Source organism: Panthera onca, chromosome D4 (assembly GCF_046562875.1).
Source record: "Panthera onca isolate mPanOnc1 chromosome D4, mPanOnc1 haplotype 2, whole genome shotgun sequence".
Taxonomy (NCBI): domain Eukaryota; kingdom Metazoa; phylum Chordata; class Mammalia; order Carnivora; family Felidae; genus Panthera; species Panthera onca.
In genome coordinates this window covers 94,674,205-94,693,134 of record NC_138351.1, presented here as the reverse complement: position 1 = coordinate 94,693,134, position 18,930 = coordinate 94,674,205, and the positions used below count along the sequence as shown (strand labels likewise).

Below are 18,930 nucleotides of genomic sequence, written 5' to 3'. Positions count from 1 at the left end.
AAGAATGACATGAGAATAAATGCAGTGAGCATTAGATCACTGTCATGAAACAACGTGAGAAAGGTGTATGTTTTAATACCACGTGGAAAGGTTCTCTACTCGATGTAGACATTTGACAATAGAAAGCATTAAATAAATACCAAATAAAAAAGATTACTAAAGTTGGAAGGTTCTACTATAAGTACTTAAAACTTATTCTGAAGACAAAATTGTAAAATACAGAAGGCATTCATTGCCCTGTCAGTCTTGATCTTTGTTTCGTAACAAATACTCCAGATGTGGGGAATCCCATTCATCTCCCGTTGGCGTTGCACACACAGAGCATCTCCAAGTTGTATAGCAGGGATATCTTGCTTTCCTAAAAGCTTATTCCCTTTCTTAAAAACAAAAACAAAAACAAAAACAAAAACAAAAACTTTATTTTGTAATAATTACAGATTCCGAGGAAGTTGCAGATAGTAGAAAGGACCATGTACCATTCCCCCAGGTTATGTAACTGTCGCACCCAGTCAGGATAAGGAGATAGACATTTGTGGGGTCTGTGGGCCTTCAGGTGTCACTGGCTGTGACATGTGTATGCATGGGTGCATGTGCTCTGTGCCACTGTGGCTCCCATGTGTTCCTGCTGCCACCTCCAGGTACAGACCCCTCCCGCCCCCTGCTGCCCCTCCAGGTACAGACACCCCCACACCCCTCCAGATAGACTCTCACCAACACCATCCCCTGCCCTTCCAGGTACAGACCCCCGCCCCTTGCCCCTCCACAGCTCTGCTCTGGCAGCTTCTGTTTCATCATTCTGAGAGTATCATAAAAATGGAGTCCTACGCAGATGACCTCTGGATACTGGCTCTCTAGGCTCAGATGGTGCCACCTGTCCGTAGTTTGCTCCCTTTCACTGTGGAGACATAGCCTGAATGTACTTGGTTGCTTCACCTGTTGAAGGATATTTGGGTTTCTTCTGGTTTGGGGGTTTTGTGAATAAAGCTCTGTGACCTTTTGTGTCAAGGATTTTGTATACTTGTGAGTGTCCATTTCTCTGGAAAGACGTCTCGGCATGTGGTGAGTGTGATAGATGTGTGTGCAGTCCTGAAGAGCTGCTGACCCTTCTAGAAGGCGGCTCTTCCTCGTCCTTGCCAGCCCTGGGAGCTGCCGTTGGTTTTTATGTCTGCTGCTCTGATGGGTGGGTAGTGAGAGCACATCACGGTTTCCATTTGGGTTCTCTAGTGGTTCACGACCCTCAGTGTCTCTTCCTATGCTTCCTTACCATGTGTGGGTCCTCTCTGCTCAAGTATCTGTTCATAACTTCTTATCTTTTGCTCCTTTTTGAGTGAGTTGTTTATTTTCTTACTGTTGAGTTTTGAGAATTCTTTTGAATGTTTGTTTATTTTTGAGAGAGAGAAAGAGCACAAGCAGGGGAGGGGCAGAGAGAGAGGGAGACACAGAATCTGAAGCAGGCTCCAGGCTCTGAGCTGTCAGCACAGAGCCCAACATGGGGCTTGAACTGAGGCACCGTGAGATCATGACCTGAGCCTTAAGCAGGACGCTTAACCAACTGAGCCACCCAGGTGCCCTAAGTTTTGAGAATTCTTTATGTACTCCAGATATGGGTCCTTTGCCGGGTCTGCGGTTTGCAGACGCGCTGCTCCCTCCTCTGCTGCTTCCCGGCTTTCACAGGCAGAACTGTCAATTTTGATGAAGTCCAGTTTATCAGTGTTTTTCTTTTATGGACTATGTTTTCAGTATCATTTCTAAAAATTCTGCACCTAGCCCTAGGGCCTAGATTTTCTCCTGTGTCTTTTCAAAAGACTTGAAGTTGGGGCACCTAGGTGGCTCAGTCAGTTAAGCATCGACTTGATCTCAGCTCGGGTCATGATCTCATGATATCATGGTTTGTGGGTTCGAGCCCCGCGTCTGGCTCTGTGCTGACAGCATGGAGCCTGCTTGGGATTCTGTCTCTCTGCTTCTATCCCCCTCGTGCTCTCTGTCTCTCTCTCTCTCAAAAATAAATAAATAAACTTAAAAAAAACCAAAAGGCTTACAAAAGTTTTACGTTTAAATTTATGATCTGTTTTGGAGCTAATTTTTGTAAAAGGTGTGAAGTTTAGGTAGAGGTTTAATTTTTTGCTTATGGATATCCAGTTGCCCCACCATCATTTGTTGAAAAACTCCATTCTTCCATTGAGTGGTCTTGGCACCCTCCTGAAAATCATTTTATCCATGTGAGGGTTCGTTTCTGGGCCATTCTGTCTTCATGCCAGCACCGCGCTGCGTTGATTACGGTAGCTCTGTAGTAGGTTTTGAAGTCAGGAAGTGTGCTTTGTTCCTTTTTTATTTTTCCTTTGACAGAAAGAGAGGGCGTAAGTGAGTGAGGGGCAGAGAGAGAGAGAGAGAGAGAGTGCAAGTGAGTGAGGGGCAGAGAGAGAGAAAGAGAGAAGTGGGGCTTGAACTCACTCGATGTGGGGCTCAAACTCAGGAACCATGAAATCATGATCTGAGCGGAAGTCAGATGCTTAACACACCTGAGCCACGCAGGTGGCCTCCAGCTGTGTTCTTTTGCAGGGTTGTTTTGGCTGTTCAGGGTCCCTTGAGATCTGTAGGAGTTTCAGGACGTGCTTTTCTATTTCTGTGAGAAACTCGTTGGGATTCTGACAGGGATTGCGCTGGATCTGTGGTTCACTCTGGGCGGTACTGGCATTGTGGCAATATTCACTCGTCCAACCCATGAACGCAGGACATGTTCCCATGTTCTTAAGTCAATTCTTTAATCTCTCTCAGCAATGTTTTGTGGTTTTCAGTGTACAAGTTTAAGTTTATTCCTAATATTTTACTTAACAAATTTTTTTTTTAACATTTATTTAATTTTGAGAGACAGAATACAAATGGGGGACAGGGCAGAGAGAGAGGGACACACAGAATCCAAGGCAGGCTCCAGGCTCTGAGCTGTCAGCATAGAGCCCAACGTGAGGCTCGAACTCATGAACTGTGAGATCATGACCTGAGCCGAAGTTGGACGCTTAACCAACTGAGCCACCCAGGTGCCCAGTGTTTTACTCTTTTTGATCCTGTTGTAAATGGAATTGTTTTCTTAACCTCTTCCTTAACCTCTGTCACTGTATAGGAAGAGAACTGACTTTTGTGTGTTGTTTTTGTGTCCTGCTGCTTCTCTTATTAGTTGTAACGGTTTTGGGTGGACTTTTTAGGATGTTCTACATATAAGATCATGTTGTTTCTGAGCTAAGATAATGTTACTTGTTCTTTTCCAATTTTGATGTCTTATATATTTTTTTCTCACCTAACTGCTCTGGCTGGGACTTCCAGCACAACGTTGAATAGAAGTGGTGAGAGCGGTCGCCCTTTCTTGTTCCTGGTCTTAGGGGAAAGCTTTCTCATGCCACTGGTGTGATGTCAGCTCAGGTTTATATGTATGGCCTTTAATATACTGAAGAAGTTTCTTTCCATTCATAGTTGTTTTTTTATTTTTTTAAGATTTTACTTTTGAGTCATCTCTACACCCAACGTGGGGCTTGAACGCACAACCTGGAGATCAAGAGTCGCACGTTCCACCAACCAAGCCAGCTGGGAGCCCCTGCTTCTTTTTATTTCTGTAAAATCAGTAATGTCCCCCTGCTGTCATTTCTGATTTTAGTGATTTGAGTCTTCTCTTTTTTTTCCTTTATTCATCTAGCTAAAGGTTTGTCAGTTTTGTTGATTCTCTCAAAAAAAGACTTCTGGTTTCATTGATTTTCTCTATTGTGTTTCTATTCTTTTCATTTATCTCTGTTCTAATCTCTTATTTCATTCCTCTGTCTGCTCTGGGTTTAGTTGGTACTCTCCCAAGGTATAATGTTAGGTCCTTGATCTGTGCATTTGCACATTTATAGTTTTGGGTCCCCTCTTCTTTCCTGGTGAGCTGCCCCTGGAGTTTGGAATGTTGTGTTTATGTTTTCACTGGTCCCAGGGTATTTTTTTAATCTCTTCTGCAGTTTCTTCTTAGACCTGTGGGTAGTTCAGGGCTGTTTTCTAATCTCCACATATTTGTGAATCTTCTGGTTCTCCTGTTACTAATTTCTAGTTTCATGCCATTGTGACTAGAAAAGATACTTGTAGGATTCAGTCTTAAAGTTTATTAAGACTTGTTTTGTGGCCTCACATACAGTGTGTCCTAGAGAATGTTGTGAAGTTTTTTGTTGTTATTGTTGTTTAAGTAAGCTCCATGCTCGTCGTGGGGATCGAACTCACAACCTTGAGGTCAAGAGTCGCACACTCCACCGACTGAGCCAGCCAGGCGCCCGTGGATAAAGTCCTGGAGAATGTTCTGGGAAGGTGTGTGGCCTGTTCTTCTGGGTGGTTAGTCTTGCCTCTGTGCCCTTTGGTGAGTGTGCAGTGGTGTCTCGTTATGGCTTTAATTTGTATTTCCCACTGACTGAGAAGTTTGTTTATTGGCCGTGGAGACACCCTCTTCTGTAAGTGCCTGTCAAGTCACCCAGTATCTTTATTGGGTTGCCATCTTTTCCTTGTTGATGGGTATTTTTTTGTGTAATCTCAGTACAGTTCCTTTTTTGGATGCTAATATTGCAGGTATCTTTTCCCGTCTGTGGCCTGCTTTTTTATTCGTTTAATGATGTCTTTTGACAAACAGAAGTTCTTAATTCTAATGCAGACCAATTTACCACATTTTTTCTTAAAAAAATTTTTTTTCAATGTTTATTTATTTGTGAGAGAGAGAGACAGAGACAGAGTGTGAGCAGGGGAGGGGCAGAGAGAGAGGGAGACAGAGAATCCGAAGCAGGCTCCAGGCTCCCAGCTGTCAGCCCAGAGCCCTAAGCAGGTTTGAACCCATGAGCCGTGAGATCATGACCTGAGCCAAAGTTGGACATTTAACCGACTGAGCCACCCAGGCGCCCCCAAATTTTCTTTTTTTAAAAAAAAATTTTATTTAATTTATTTTTGTAATTTACATCCAAGTTAGTTAAATAGTGCAACAGTGATTTCAGGAGTAGATTCCTTAATGCCCCTTACCCATTGAGCCCATCCTCCCCTCCCACAACCCCTCTAGTAACCCTCTGTTTGTTCTCTCTATTTAAGAGTCTCTTATGTTTTGTCCCCCTCCCTGTTTATTATTTTTGCTTCCCTTCCCTTATGTTCATCTGTTTTGTATCTTAAAGTCCTCATACGAGTGAAGTCATATGATATTTGTCTTTCTCTGACTAATTTTGCTTAGCATAATACTTTCTAGTTCCATCCACGTAGCTGCAAATGGCAAGCTTTCGTTCTTTTTGATTGCTGAGTAATACTCCATCATGTATATATACCACATCTTTATCCATTCATCTGTCAGTGGACATTTGGGCTCTTTCCATACTTTGGCTATTGTCGATGGCGCTGCTATAAACATGGGGGTGCACGTGCCCCTTCGAAACAGCACACCTGTATCCCTTGGATAAATACCTAGTAGGGCAATTGCTGGGTCATAGGGTAGTTCTATTTTTAGTTTTTTGAGGAACCTCCAGACTGTTTTCCAGAGTGGCTGCACCAGCTTGCGTTGCCACCAACAGTGCGAAAGAGATCCTCTTTCTCCGCATCCTCGCCAACATCTGTTGTTGCCTGAGTTGTTAATGTGAGCCATTCTGACAGGTGTGAGGTGGTATCTCCGTGTGGTTTTGATGTGTATTTCCCTGATGATGAGTGATGTCGAGCATTTTTTCATGTGTCGGTTGACCATCTGGATGTCTTCTTTGGAGAAGTAACTATTCATGTCTTTTGCCCATTTCTTCACTGGATTATTTGTTTTTTGGGTGTTGAGTTTGATAAGTTCTTTACAGATTTTGGATACTAACCCTTTATCTGATATGTCATTTACAAATATCTTCTCCCATTCCGTCAGTTGCCTTTTAGTTTTGCTGATTGTTTCCTTCGCCCAAATTTTTTTCTTATATTGTTACTGTTTTTTTGTGTTTTACCGAAGGAATTTCATCCTGCCCCCAAATCATGAAGATGTTCTTCTAAACACTTCATGCTTTTACCTTTCCTTTTCAGTTCACAATCCATTTAGGGTTGCTTTGGGTTATAATACAAGATAGAAGTCAAGATTCACTTTGTCTTCAGCGACCCAGAACCCTCCTTTAGAGAGACTTGAACTTGGCCCGCTGCTGTGCTGACACCTTTGCCAAAAGTCAGGTGCCCAGGCTTGTGTAGGCTGCCTTCTCTTCTGGAGGAAGATTCTAGGCTGATGGCCATTTTCTTCTAGCACTTGGAGGTTTTCATCTCCTCAGCTTCCAGTGTTTGGGAAGAAGGCTGTCCAGCAGCCAGGCCAGCAGTGACTGTCCAGGCCAGAGGGGGAGCAGCAGTCTGGCTGGATGCCCACTTCAGCTGTGCCCCACAGAGCCACAGACCCAAGTGCAGATGAACCACCCTGTTTCCCCTCCCTTCCTGGACCTGCCCACTGCCTGGCCATAAGCAGACCCCTCCCAGGGACAGGGTCGGTCACCACACTCCCGACTGGCCGTAGCCGTAGCCTGTGCTGTGGGAGACCAGGGTCTCCTCAGAGCCCCCTGAGTCCAGGCAGGGGTGTCTACAAGGAGACATGCACTAGTGGGCAGGCAGAGCCCAGCCTGGGGTCCCCGGAGGGCCTCAGGGCTGGGCTCTTCGGTGTTCCTGCAGCCAGACACAGCCTGCGCGTCACATCACGTCCTGCCTGTCCAGGAGGCGGTCGAGACGTGTCGCTGCAGTGCGCACAGCAGGGCCCACCCTTGCAGGCGCATGATGCAGCCCAGCCCCAAGAGGTCTCCCCTCCTCCATCGGGCCCGTGCCGGTGACCAACTAGAGCTGGTAGCAGGAGTGCAGGCCCCCAACCTGACCCGCTCCCTCACCCCAAGCCCCTGAGAGGAGGAGCTTCCCTACACCAGCAAGTTTCTCTCACTTAAGTCCGAGCTGTCCATGCGTGCCCATGGCTCATACCAGATAGCCATATCTCAGTAGGGACACCATCATCGTAGGACACACCCCCTATTTTGGGTGCCTCTAGAAGAGCAGATGCTGCCAGTTAAAATACGATGCGGTGATTTCTTAGCTCTCACCTTTTAACTGTCTGCTCTTGGAGAGCTCTGTACAAGCACAGGAATGAGAAGAAAGCCCTCAGGACTCCTGGGTCTTCTCCATCCCTGGGTTGTGGGTGCTCATCTGCGGCCCCCAGTGCATGTGAGCCCCTGGTGACCTTTCTGCGGACCCTGATGCTGGGCCTCCTGGTTGGGCGGGCCCTGACACCTGTGTCCATGTAGACATCGTAGATGAAAGATGCATGCTGATTTCAGAGACAACAAAATGTGAAAAGAAGCATCTCCACATGCGTGACTACACCACCACACCATATTGGAACCCAGCCAACCTCATCGTGTGGATTTGGGGAATTATATTATCTTGCATTTTACAAACTGTGCTTCCCCTGCCCCCAACACACATACACACACACACACACAGTATCAGTGTTGCAGAGATATGTCAGTGTTGCAGAGTGAGGTTCAGAGAGCCCCCTGCTGCCACCCGCTGAGCTCTTGAGCTGGCACAGCCCTCCGAGCTCCTCTGCTCAGCACCTACTCCTACACCAGGTGATCTCAGCTGTCCAGAGGGTCTCCTCTGTGCACAGAGGGAAGTGTCGCCCAGATACAGGCACTTCCTCTTTGAAACAAGAAAGGCTTCTCATTGTTCTCAAGAAGACCAGACCTCTAGGGAGGGAGTGGGCGCTCTCATCTGTGGGGAGGTGGGCTGCCAGGACAGCTTTCTGTAATTTATGTGTGTGTTTTCAGGCCCTGTCCTACTGCTGACCAGTGACAACATCAAACAGCGCCTTGGCTCTGCTGCTCTGGACAGGTATACCAGCCTCCGTGTGGAAAACAGTCTGGCCGACCATAGCTTCTTGCTCGCAGCAGGTCCAAACACAGCCTGGCATCTGCATCCCCCACGTCCCCTGGTGTTTGTGTCCCTCGCGTCTGCAACCCCTGCAACTGTACACCCCCATGTCCACACGTGCCCTGGCCTCTGCACCGCACCATGACCGTGCCTTCCAGTATCCACGAGTACCGGCTGTCCAGCTGGCTGGGGCAGCAGGAGGACATCCACCGCATCGTGCTCTACCAGGCGGACAGCACGCTCACACCGTGGACCCAGCGCTGCATCCGGCAAGCCGACTGCATCCTCATCGTGGGCCTGGGAGAGCAGGAGCCCACTGTGGGCGAGGTAACCGGTTGGAGCTGCCAGGGGGCGGGGCCTCTGTGGGCGGGGCTGCCGGAGGGCAGGGTGGCAAGGACAGGGGTGGTGGAGGCAGGGCTGCAGGCGGGCCAGGTTCTGGTCAGGGGCCACTCTCCTCACAGCCCTGTTTCTCTGTCTTTTCCTTTGAATGAAATATTTCAAGAACCCAGGAAAAGACATAATAAAAGCCGACACCCATATAGCTCCTCTTCATGGTTTGAAACGTTTTGCTGTATTCACCTGTGGTGGTGGTTTTAGCACAAAGCAGGGCAGGCGCCCTGAAGTGGCCCGCAGGTGGCCTCTTGTGAAGTTGAGTGTCCTGAGTTTTACTATGAGGTATACAGCACAGCTTCACAGATCTACATCTGATATAAATAGTGCCCTATTTTATATCACTGTGAAATGTCCCTTTTCCCTCAACACTTAGGTGTTTAAGATTTATCCATATTGTTTCACTGGGTTCTGTGGCTGTTTAGTTTCCTATTTGTGAGTACCCCACCATCTGTCTGTTCTCAGCTGTGAAGTTACGTCGTCAGCCCACTTTGTTTCCAGCTTCAAGGGTATGAAGTGTAGGCTTGCCTTCCCTTAGCACACATTCCCCATCTCCTTCCTCTCTGATCCCAGGGCAGCTAAAAATTACCCATCTCTGAAGCGGGCTCCTCTTCTGCAGGGAGAGATGCAGGGAGTGTTTGCGGACACATCATTTGAGAAGGTCACAGTGTGTGCATATGCGGAGGAGGTGTTAGGAAAACGGACGGGGGGCGGCCTCTCCCTTCCTGTGCACCCCAGAGCTCCCTGTGGCCACCCTTACCTAGCTCAGCGTGCATCAGGCATATGGCCGGGCAGACCCCTGGGTCACAGCTTCGAGAGCCGAAGGGCAGCTCACACCACGGCTGAGCCGGCTCACAGAACCAGGGTGCCACCTGCCAAGGCCCTGCCCTCAGCCCTCCTGCCCGTGTGCGGCAGCGTCCGGAGCGGGGCCTCTGTCCTGCCGAGGCCTCAGGCTCTGCCCTCCTGCAGCTGGAGCGGATGCTGGAGAGCACGGCCGTGCGAGCCCAGAAGCAGCTGGTCCTGCTGCACCGGGAGGAAGGGCCCGCACCCTCCCGCACCGTGGAGTGGCTGAACATGCGCAGCTGGTGCTCCGGCCACCTGCACCTGTGCTGCCCGCGCCGCGTCTTCTCCCGGAGAAGCCTGCCCAAGCTGGTGAGGCCCGGGCGCTGGGCTGGACTGACGGGAACTCCTGGCCTACAGAACACAGCCTTCCTGACTTGTGATTGCCAAGCTCATTTCCTTCTCGCTCCCTCTCTGGGTCTCTGTAGTCTGAGGTCGCTGGGGTGCTGATAAGGGGAGCTTGCTTCTCTGTAAGCTTACGTTTGCTTGAGTTGATCTTTGGGAGCAGCACCTGGGAGGTTGTTGATGCAGCCCCCGTCCATGAGCAGGTGTCCGTCTTTCGGGTCGCAGAGGGGAGGCACGTAGCCTGACAGAGACATGCTGGCACGCACGTACCTCCACGGGGAGCCTGGGGGAGAGGTCACCAGAGCCTGCCAAGGGGGAGGAGGGAGCCTCCTCAGCCCTGGGGGCTTTGCGGGGCTGCGGCCCCACAGGCTGCCCACACTCCACAGCCTATCTGGCCCCGCGACTCAGTGAACAGTGTCCTGACAGTGGCGGCTGTGCCTGGGAGCCTGTGCCCTGGAGCACCCTCCACCCTGGTGGCTGGCAGGGTCTTAGCTGGGGTTTGGGCTTGGTATCCCTCTTGGTACAGCTCTCCTGGGGCTCTGTGGTCTCCTGCTGGACGTGTGGGTATGTAGTCCATCTGCCCACCCTGTCCCCTCACCCATGTGCCCTGTGAGGTCCTCTTCCCAGGCATGCCTAGGCACCAAGGTGCTGCCAGCATCAGTATCAGACAGACCCTGCTGTGTCCTGGAGAGGGCTTCGGGTCAGGAGTCGAGGAGGCCACCCCGGTCAGGTCACAGTGTGTACAACTTGGCCTAGCCCTCCCTGTCTGCCGACCCCTCTCCCAGGTGGAGATGTACGAGCGAGTCTTCCAGAGGCCCCCAGATCGGCACTCGGACTTCTCCCGCCTGGCTCGGGTGCTGACTGGCAACGCCATCGCCCTGGTGCTTGGGGGTGGAGGAGCAAGGTGAGTCCCCACCCCATCCCACCCACAGCTGCGTGTGTGTGTGTGTGTGTGTGTGTGTGTGTGTGCACGTGCGCACGCGCACTCTAATGCTGACCAAGAGGCCTCTGAGCTGGTCCCAGGAGCAGTCCCCATAGATAGGCCCAGTGCATGACCAAGCATGTTTCCGCCCCTGGGTGCACATTGCCAAGCAGTGCTTCCCATAGGCACCCCCAGGTTTTAACGTTTGCCAGTGCAGTAGATTTGTTCTGATTGTCTTTGCTAGAAGTGTCTGCTTGTCTGTTAGCCATTCACGCTTCCTCTGAGAACTCTGTTCTTGTCCTTTGCCAGTCTTCCCATTGGGCTGCAGGTGAGTTTCTTTCCATTTTAATACATACTTTATAGACCAATGTCCTGGTGTGCTTGCAAACGTAGCACAGCGTTCTTCAGTTCTGCGGGCTGATCAGTTCCTTACAGGACTTTTAACCCAAATAACTGCTACCCTGTGTTTGTCATTGTGGCACACGCCTCCTTCCTCCTGAATTTAAAGAGGCATATACACCTGGAACAGACGTGGAGCCCCGGAACACAGTGAGGAGGTGCGAGCAGTGCCTCCCACAACACCTGTGCTGGGGGTGCCCTGTGGGGTGGAGTCCCTCACGCTTCCCCCCCTGCTCTGGCCGAATGAGGTGCGCAGGGCCTCCTGAGCACTATACATACACCCCACCCCCCAGCCCTGCTGGTGCTGCTGGCCTCTTTCCCGTGGGCCCTGCAGAAGGTGCCTGGCTCAGCATCTCCTGGTTCCAAGGACATCCCTTTCAGAGTGAGCTGGAGGAGGGGCGGGGGGGGGGGGGGGCTCGGAAACATTAAAACCTCTTAGGAGTATCCCCCCTTAGGGGGGACTCTCCAAGGTTTTGTCTCCTGCCTGTGGAGCCAGACCTGTGCTCACACCTGGCGAATTAAAGTCAGAGATGCCGTCCAGCCTCAAGGTCAAGGGAGACCCAGACTCTCTTCTCTAGAAAAGATCGGGATAATGCAGAGGAGCAGTCCAACCCCACTGTGTGCACTTTCCACCTGGAAACCTCTGAGGCCTGGCGTCTGGCCTGAGGCCCTTCCTGACAGGAGGGTGTGTAGACACACAGACCCCACCCCTGCTCACCCCAGCATGGGGAGTCGCCGCCTCGCTCCAGGGTGTCCTGCTCACCCCCAGACTTGGCCTGCCCCGAGTGACGCGGCACAATCCGAGCACCCTCTGGTGCCATGCTTTTGCTTGAAAGCTGAGCCAGTCAGCCTGGAGAACGAGGTGATTTACCTAACATTGCCTGATGGAGGGCAAGACCCAGGCTACTTCCTGTGGGACTAGGACAGTGAGGTGGCCCAGAGCTGACCCAGACTTGGACCTGGTTTGTAGGCCAGGATGATGTGATCAATGGCATTTAAAAAATTTTTTTTCTCATAAGTTTATTTAGTTTGAGAGAGAGCGAGCGCACGTCTGTGCATGGGAGCAGGGAAGGGTCAGAGAGAGAATCCCAAGCAGGCTCTGCACCATCGTTGCAGAGCCTGACATGGGGCTCAGTCCCGTGAACTGCCAGATCATGACCTGAGCTGAAAAACCAAGAGCCAGAAGCTTGACCGACTGAGCCACCCAGGCGCCACGATCAACAGCATTTTCAATGAAAATTTAGTTTTAGTCAAAATAATACTTAGTTTATAGCCACGTGGCCATTGCCTTGAGGCCATCGTCTGCTGTCTCGCCCGGCACCAAACCCAGAGACATCCCAGAGAAGATCACTGGGAGCATAAAAATAATACTTAGTTTATAGCCACGTGGCCATTGCCTTGAGGCCATCGTCTGCTGTCTCGCCCGGCACCAAACCCAGAGACATCCCAGAGAAGATCACTGGGAGCATAGTCATCTCTCTGCTCATCTGCATTTCTCAACAGCATAGCCATTCTGTTCTTTCAGTTTTAGATTATTGAGTTCCTAACCCATCCCCAGTTTATCTGTCCTTCATTCATCTGTCTGTCGTCGGCCATCCATCTGTCCACCTGTACATCTATCCATCACCTGTCTTCTGTCTGTCTCCCTCCTCACCACTCAGTTCCCAGTGTGGTTCCCATGCCGGTCAAGCTAGTTGTCACCATTTCTATTACTATGACGTGGTGCTTATTCAGGGCTCAGTCACACCACATTGCATAGTACGGCTGTATTTCCTTCCTTGGAGTTAATAATTGTTGCAATTGCCATTTTCTGTTTCCTGGGGGTCATTAATTGGTGCCCAGACACTGCTCTGGAGCATCAGCCTCCTGTCAGCTTGCTCGCCATCTCTGGTGGCCTCTGCTTCACCGTGTGTGGGAGCCACCCCCTCCAGGTCTCCCGGCGCCTCTGGGCTCTGCCCGTGATGTTGTCTTGGAGTTTCCCTTAACTGTTATCCTGGGAACTTCTTGGTCTCTCTTCTGCATTCAACTCCATTTCCTGGATTCCATTCCTTCCTCTTTCTTGACATACTCCTGATTTGGGTAGCGTTCATACTCTAGACACTTCCTTAAGAGAAGACATCTGGGAAGTAAAAGTTTTAAGATTCTGTGTAGCAGAAAATGTCCTTGATGACAGTCTGGGTGTGGAATCCAACATGGAAGTAATTTTCCCTGAGAATTTCTAAGGGGGTGCTGCCATTGTCTTTCTAGCTTCCAGTGTCGCTGTTGAGATGCCCAGTCCCACTTTATTTGTGAGGTCTGTTTCCCCTCTGGAAGCCGTGGGGGGAGTCTTTTCATTTCGGTCCTCGAAGGGACTTGGTGTGCCTTGGTGGCAGTGTGTTCATCCACTGGGCTGGGTGGGCCCCAGCAGGCCCTTCCGAATTTGGAAATCGTGAACTTCAGCTCTGGGGCGTGTTTTATGTTCTCCCACTCCGTCCTCTCTTCCAGGAGCTCCTGATGATCAGAAGCCAGGTCTTCCCTCTCCCTCATTTTCCATCCCTGCCTTTTTGTTCTACTTTCTAGATGGTTTTTCTCAGATGGATCTTCTAATTGCTCTATTCTGCTAAAGTATTTCTAATGTCTGAGTGCTTTCTTCATAGTTTTCTCTCCTTCTTCCGCTAGTGGAATACTGAATTTCTCTGAGAATATTCATGCAGGTGTTTCCTGGCTTCCTTAGCTTTTCTGTTTGTACTGGCTTGTGTCACACACTGGGCCCAGTGTGTGAGGTTGTCTGTGTGCTCCAGGCCACATCGGCAGCACTGCTAAGTGTATTCCATTGTCTGCCACGCTTTGCTTACCCCGCTCCTCCTGTTGATGGGCACTCGGGTTAATTTTTGGCTTGGGAAACAGCTATAACTGTTCTTGTACAAATCTTTTTGTGCATGTATGTTCTTTTCTCTCGGGCAAATACCTAGGAGTGGAGCTACCTGGTCATGGGGGACGTTGTGCCGTTTTACACCCCCCACCAACACTGTTTGAAGTTCAGGTTCCCACATTTTTGCCAACCCTTGGTATTAACCACATTTTGAATTGTTCTAAAGGGTGTGTGGGGGCATCTGGTGATCTCCCTGGGGCCTAATGAGGTCACGTGCTCGCTGGCCCTTTGTGTATCTCATTTTGTAAAGTAGTGTTTACATTCTTATCCATGTTTAACTGGTGGTTTGTCTTTTGTTATTGATTCAGGGGAATTATTTATATAATCTGAATACAAGTCTTTTGTCAGATAATATTTAGTAGTAATTCTGTCTCTCAATCTTTGACTTTTTGTTTTCTCAATGGTATTTTTTATGAATAGTTTTTAATTTTTATGAGGCGTGATTTTCCATTTTTTATGGTTACTGCTTCCGGTCTGCTGGGCTTCTGAGAGTTCTTGTCTATCCTAAGGTCACAAAGGCATTTTGCCTTCTTCTAGAAGCTCTGTGACTCCAGCTTGTGCATTCAGGTCTGTGAACCACCTGACACGTCTTGTGCCGGTCAAGGCTCTGTTCTCCTCATGTGGTCATCCAGCTGAGCCAGCACCTTTGGTTGTAGACTGTCCCTCCCCCGTGGCTGCTGTGTCCCCCACCAGAGCCCGTGGGCTCTGTCGTGTCTGTCCTTCACGACACCACTGCCACAGCTTTATGGTAAATCTTGACATCAGACGCTGCAAATTCCTGAGTTCTGTTTTTTTCAAAATTGTTTTTGGCCCTTCTAGGTCCTTTGCTTTTCCATATAAATTTTTAGAATCAGCTAAGTATTTTATGGGACTTTTTTTCCTGTTGTAAATGTTTTCTTTTAAATTTCACTTTCAAGGTGTTTGTTGCCAGTATATAGAAATACAACTGATATTTGTAAATTGATGCTCTGTATCTTATAGCCGTGCTAAATTCACTTGTTCTAATGACTTTTTTATTTTTATTTTTGCATTTCCTATATACACAGTTATATCTTCTGAGAATAGAGCCAGTTTTTGTCTTTCTTTCCAAAATACGTATATGTCTTTTGTTTCTTCTTCTTGCCTTGTTGCACCGGTTAGACTTTCCAGTACGGTGCCGAGTGGAAGTGGGGCACACGTCTTGTCCTGTCGCCCGTGGGAGGGAGAGCATTCACTGCCATCATCGAGGGTCACCTCGGCCGTGGTGTCTGCGGTGCCCTGTGTCAGATGGAGGAAGCGCCCTTCTTTTCTTAGTTTGCTGAGTGCGTATCGTGGATGGTTGTTATTGTGTTTCTGTCGAGACGATCGTGTAATTTTTCTCCTTTATTCTGTTAATGTGGTGAATTGCATTGATCCTTAAATAAAGACTGATGTCTTCTGAGGGTAGACCTCTTGGCCCATGACGTGTTGCCCACTGCTGGACTCCCTTTGAATCTGTGTGAGGTTGGGCTGCACGTGGGTGTGCTTGCTGGCTTCAGAGTGGAGTTGGGAAGTGCCTCTTCCTCTCCTATTCTCTGGGAAGTTTTATGTGAAATTTGTGTTACTCTTCCTTATACGTTCAGTAGCACTCACTAGTAAAACCATCTGGACATACAGTCTTCTTTGTGAAGATTTAAAAAGGAAAGGTTCGGTCATATTGATGGGTGTAGTACAATTCAGATTCTCTTGTCAGTTTGGCACACTATGTCGTTCTAGGAATATGTCCATTTTATCTGAATTTTCCTACTTAGGCACGAGGTTCACACCTACTTCTCACTTTTGTAACTGAAGCATCTCTGCAGATGCGCCCTTTCTCACTCCTGACACCCCCTCCCTGCCTTTCCTTTTCTCGCAGGAGGGGCCGGGAGTTGGTCCTTTCCGAGCACCATTTGTTAGCTTTGTTGGTCCGCTCTACTGAGTCTTTTGTTTTTCTGCCTCATCAATTTCTGCTCTTACCTTTATTATTTCCGTAATTTGACTTGTTTGATTTAAACTGTTCTTTTTTTCCTAAGTTAGGGGTTGTAGATGTTGTGTTGTGACCTCAGGACGGAGAGGCCAGCCCTCCTGGGCTGCACCAGAGCACCCTCTGTCCAGACGTTTCCGCCCATCCCCTTCTCTTTCTGGACTCCTGCCGGATCCCACACATGCTCTAGGCTCCCGTACGTCTGTTCTAAGGAGCGGTCTCCATGTCCGTTCTGGGGTGTCCTGGGACTCAGTGAGGATTTTCTTGTGCCATCTCCGTGCTTCATGGGTCTCCAGTGAGCCTGGTCTGCTGCTTAACCTGCTGAGTGAGGTCTTTATCTCAGACACTGTATTTTCCACTTGTAAGGTGGTGGTTGGCTCTATCCTGTAGTTTCCAGGTCTGTGCCAAATTATCAATCTTGTCTTCAATTTCTTGAAAATTTTTTAGCCTGATACCTGAATATTTAATTTTTTTGTGGTGATATTAAATTTTGTTTTAATTGTGTTAAAATAAGCATGCGGGGCGCCTGCATGGCTCAGTCGGCTAAGCGTCCGACTTCAGCTCAGGTCACGATCTCGCGGTCCGTGGGTTCAAGCCCCACGTCGGGCTCTGTGCTGACAGCTCAGAGCCTGGAGCCTGCTTCAGAGTCTGTGTCTCCCTCTCTGACCCTCCCCTGCTTGTTCTCTCTCTCTCTTTCTCAAAAATGAATACACATTAAAAAAAATTAAATATGCATGCCATAAAATTTCCCACTATAAATATTTTTGAATGTGAAATTTAGCTGCATGAAGTACATTCACGATATTGTGCAACCATCACTACTCAGCTCTGGACCGTTTCCATCTTCCCAAACTGAACCTCTGTCCCTGTTACACCGTAGCCTGCCCCCACACCCCCCAACCCCAGTCCCCAGCCTCCGCTCTCTGTATCTGTGATCTTGACCCCTCCAGGTCCCTCATGTGAGGAGAGACCTTGTCCTTCTGTGTCTGCCTTCATTCACTTAGCGCAGGGTCCTCAAGTTCATCCATGTGTTAGAATTTTCTTCCTTAAGGCCAAGCAACATCCCTTGTACGTGCATGCCACACTTTGCTTACTCCCTCACCCATCACACACGTAGGCTGCTTGCCGCTTTTGGCCCCTGGGACTCTAATCATGGTGGTTGTAGAGCCTGCGTTGTGTCTGCTTCACAACTGCTGAGGCTCTGAGAGACATCCCGGTAATGGCCGCAGCCCCTCTTTGGGGCCATGTCTTTGAGGCAGGCACTGAGGAGGAGGAGGTAGATGGGGATGACTGTCTCTGGGTCCTTTTGCCAGCACACGGCAGGTGCTGTTCCTGGCAACAGTGCTTACTTCTGCTCTGTGCTCCTGCTTGGCGTAGAGGCTGTGCCCAGGTTGGCATCATCCGGGCCCTGACGGAGTGTGGCATCCCTGTGGACATGGTTGGAGGGACGTCCATCGGGGCCTTCATGGGCGCCCTATACTCCGAGGAACGGAACTACAGCCAGATACGGATCCGGGCCAAGCAGTGGGCTGAGGTGAGGGGCCTCTGCCCTCCCTGGAGCTCAGCACCAGGTCCCTGTGGTGCTGTGGGGGGCGGGAGGGCATTGGGACCTTTGGCCCCTGATCACGCTCTGCAAGGCTCTGGCCTCAGATTGGGGTTTACAGGGTGGTGAGGGAATGGGGAGCACAAAAGAGATAAGGACATCAGTGTTGGGAGGTTTGGCTCTGGTTGGTGCCTGGTCTTCATTTATAAAGGTGACTGAGGACAACATGGAGAGGTCAGCATCACCGGAAGGAAAGTGCCCACCCTACAGGACCACATGGGAGCACCCATGCCTGCGAGGCAGCGGAGAGGAGCAAGGGGAAGGCCGAGGCCAGAGCCTTTATGGGGTTTCTGTGGGAAAGGCAGGGGAGGGCAGGGTAAACAGCTTCCGGTGGGCTTTTGGAATAATTCCAGTGGGCTTGCCGTGTAGGGGCCGTCCCCAGTTGTCTGGTGCCTGGGCCTGGGTTGGTTCAGGCGGAGGATTATTGACCTGGTGTGAGAGCGTGACATAGAAAGGGGGCCGGGGGGTGTGGGTTCTGGATCGCTCGGTTTGCAGGAGAGACGCTCCCAGCGGGCGAGGCTTCTGCTGTCTCTGAGGATTGGCTAGCCCTGCGAGGGGACAGCCTCTCCCCGGGTCTGTAAGACCCCACATGCCAGGGCATCAGGAAGATAGAAAATAAGAAAAAAGTGCTAATAGCTGGCCGGGTGATGAATGCAGGCCAAAAAGCCCGCACTGTAAGTGAGCTCGCTGCAGCAGCTCCCGTGGGCAGACTGGAGCCTGGTGGGGAGGCCAACTCACCCCTGTCCTGAAGGTACAGATGCCGTTTGCCCTTGTCACAGTTCCGCTTGCTTTCCTTGGGGCGGGACGGAGCCCTGGCTGAAACCATGAGTGGGGTCAAAAGTGTTCAAGTTCTCCTTTTAAAAAAGAAAAGAAAATTGTTCACCTTCTATGGCAGAAGGTGTCAGAGAAGGCTATCTGCCCCATCCATGTGGGCCCAACTCTGTTCCAGAGACCCCTCTTTCCCTGAAATGAGCCACCCCAGATGCCCCTCAGTGGGCCGCTCCAAGGAGAGGTCCAAGAGCAAACACAGCTCGTCACTAAGGATGGCCTCTGAGAACAGTGGGTGTAGGCACAGTGTGCTTCAGCCTCAGCTGAGGGTCTGCTCACAGGCCAGGAGGACACCTCCCTTCCCCACCTCTGCTGGCCCAGTGCAGGTGTGGGACTGGCCAGGGAGCTTTGGGCTTGATGCCCCCGTTGTCCTCAGTGAGCAATGGGCTGTGGGACTCTGCACGGCAGGGCAGAATGGATCCCATCCAGGACGGCCTCTGTCCTCCCTGTCTGCGTGGGCCCTTGGCCTCCTGCCGTGCCGAGGGGATGTGATTGTGGGGGCCGCCAGGCTTGACTCTGCAGGCTCTCTGGTGCTAGGCAGGGGCTTCTTCAGGAGTGAGGCCTTGCTAACCAGGGAGGACCCTGGGGTGTCCTGTGCTTCTGGGTCCCTTTCCCCTAGGAGCACACGTGTTCCCTCTGTTTGAACAGAGTCTCCACTCTGTTCATCTCAGTGTGAACACACTGGGGGGCAGCTCCCCCTCAGCTGGGGGCCCACCCCTTGTGTGGCCTCTGTTTTAGGCTTTTCCATCTGTTTCTGTCCACACAGAGGCAGGGAGGACCTTTCCTCTCTATCCCTGACTCTTAAG

The 18,930-nt window shown here is 50.3% G+C and overlaps 1 protein-coding gene across 6 annotated transcripts in view; it reads left to right on the top strand.

The window, feature by feature from the left end:
* Positions 1 to 18,930, top strand: part of PNPLA7 (patatin like domain 7, lysophospholipase) — a 63,714-nt gene that overhangs the window by 39,972 nt on the left and 4,812 nt on the right. For all 6 annotated transcript variants that reach the window (XM_060608074.3, XM_060608072.3, XM_060608073.2 and 3 more), the window contains 5 exons: positions 7,803 to 7,866; positions 8,064 to 8,232; positions 9,265 to 9,447; positions 10,266 to 10,384; positions 17,071 to 17,227. In XM_060608074.3, coding sequence (XP_060464057.1) covers positions 7,803 to 7,866; positions 8,064 to 8,232; positions 9,265 to 9,447; positions 10,266 to 10,384; positions 17,071 to 17,227 — 692 coding nt within the window. The remainder of the gene's footprint in view (positions 1 to 7,802; positions 7,867 to 8,063; positions 8,233 to 9,264; positions 9,448 to 10,265; positions 10,385 to 17,070; positions 17,228 to 18,930) is intronic.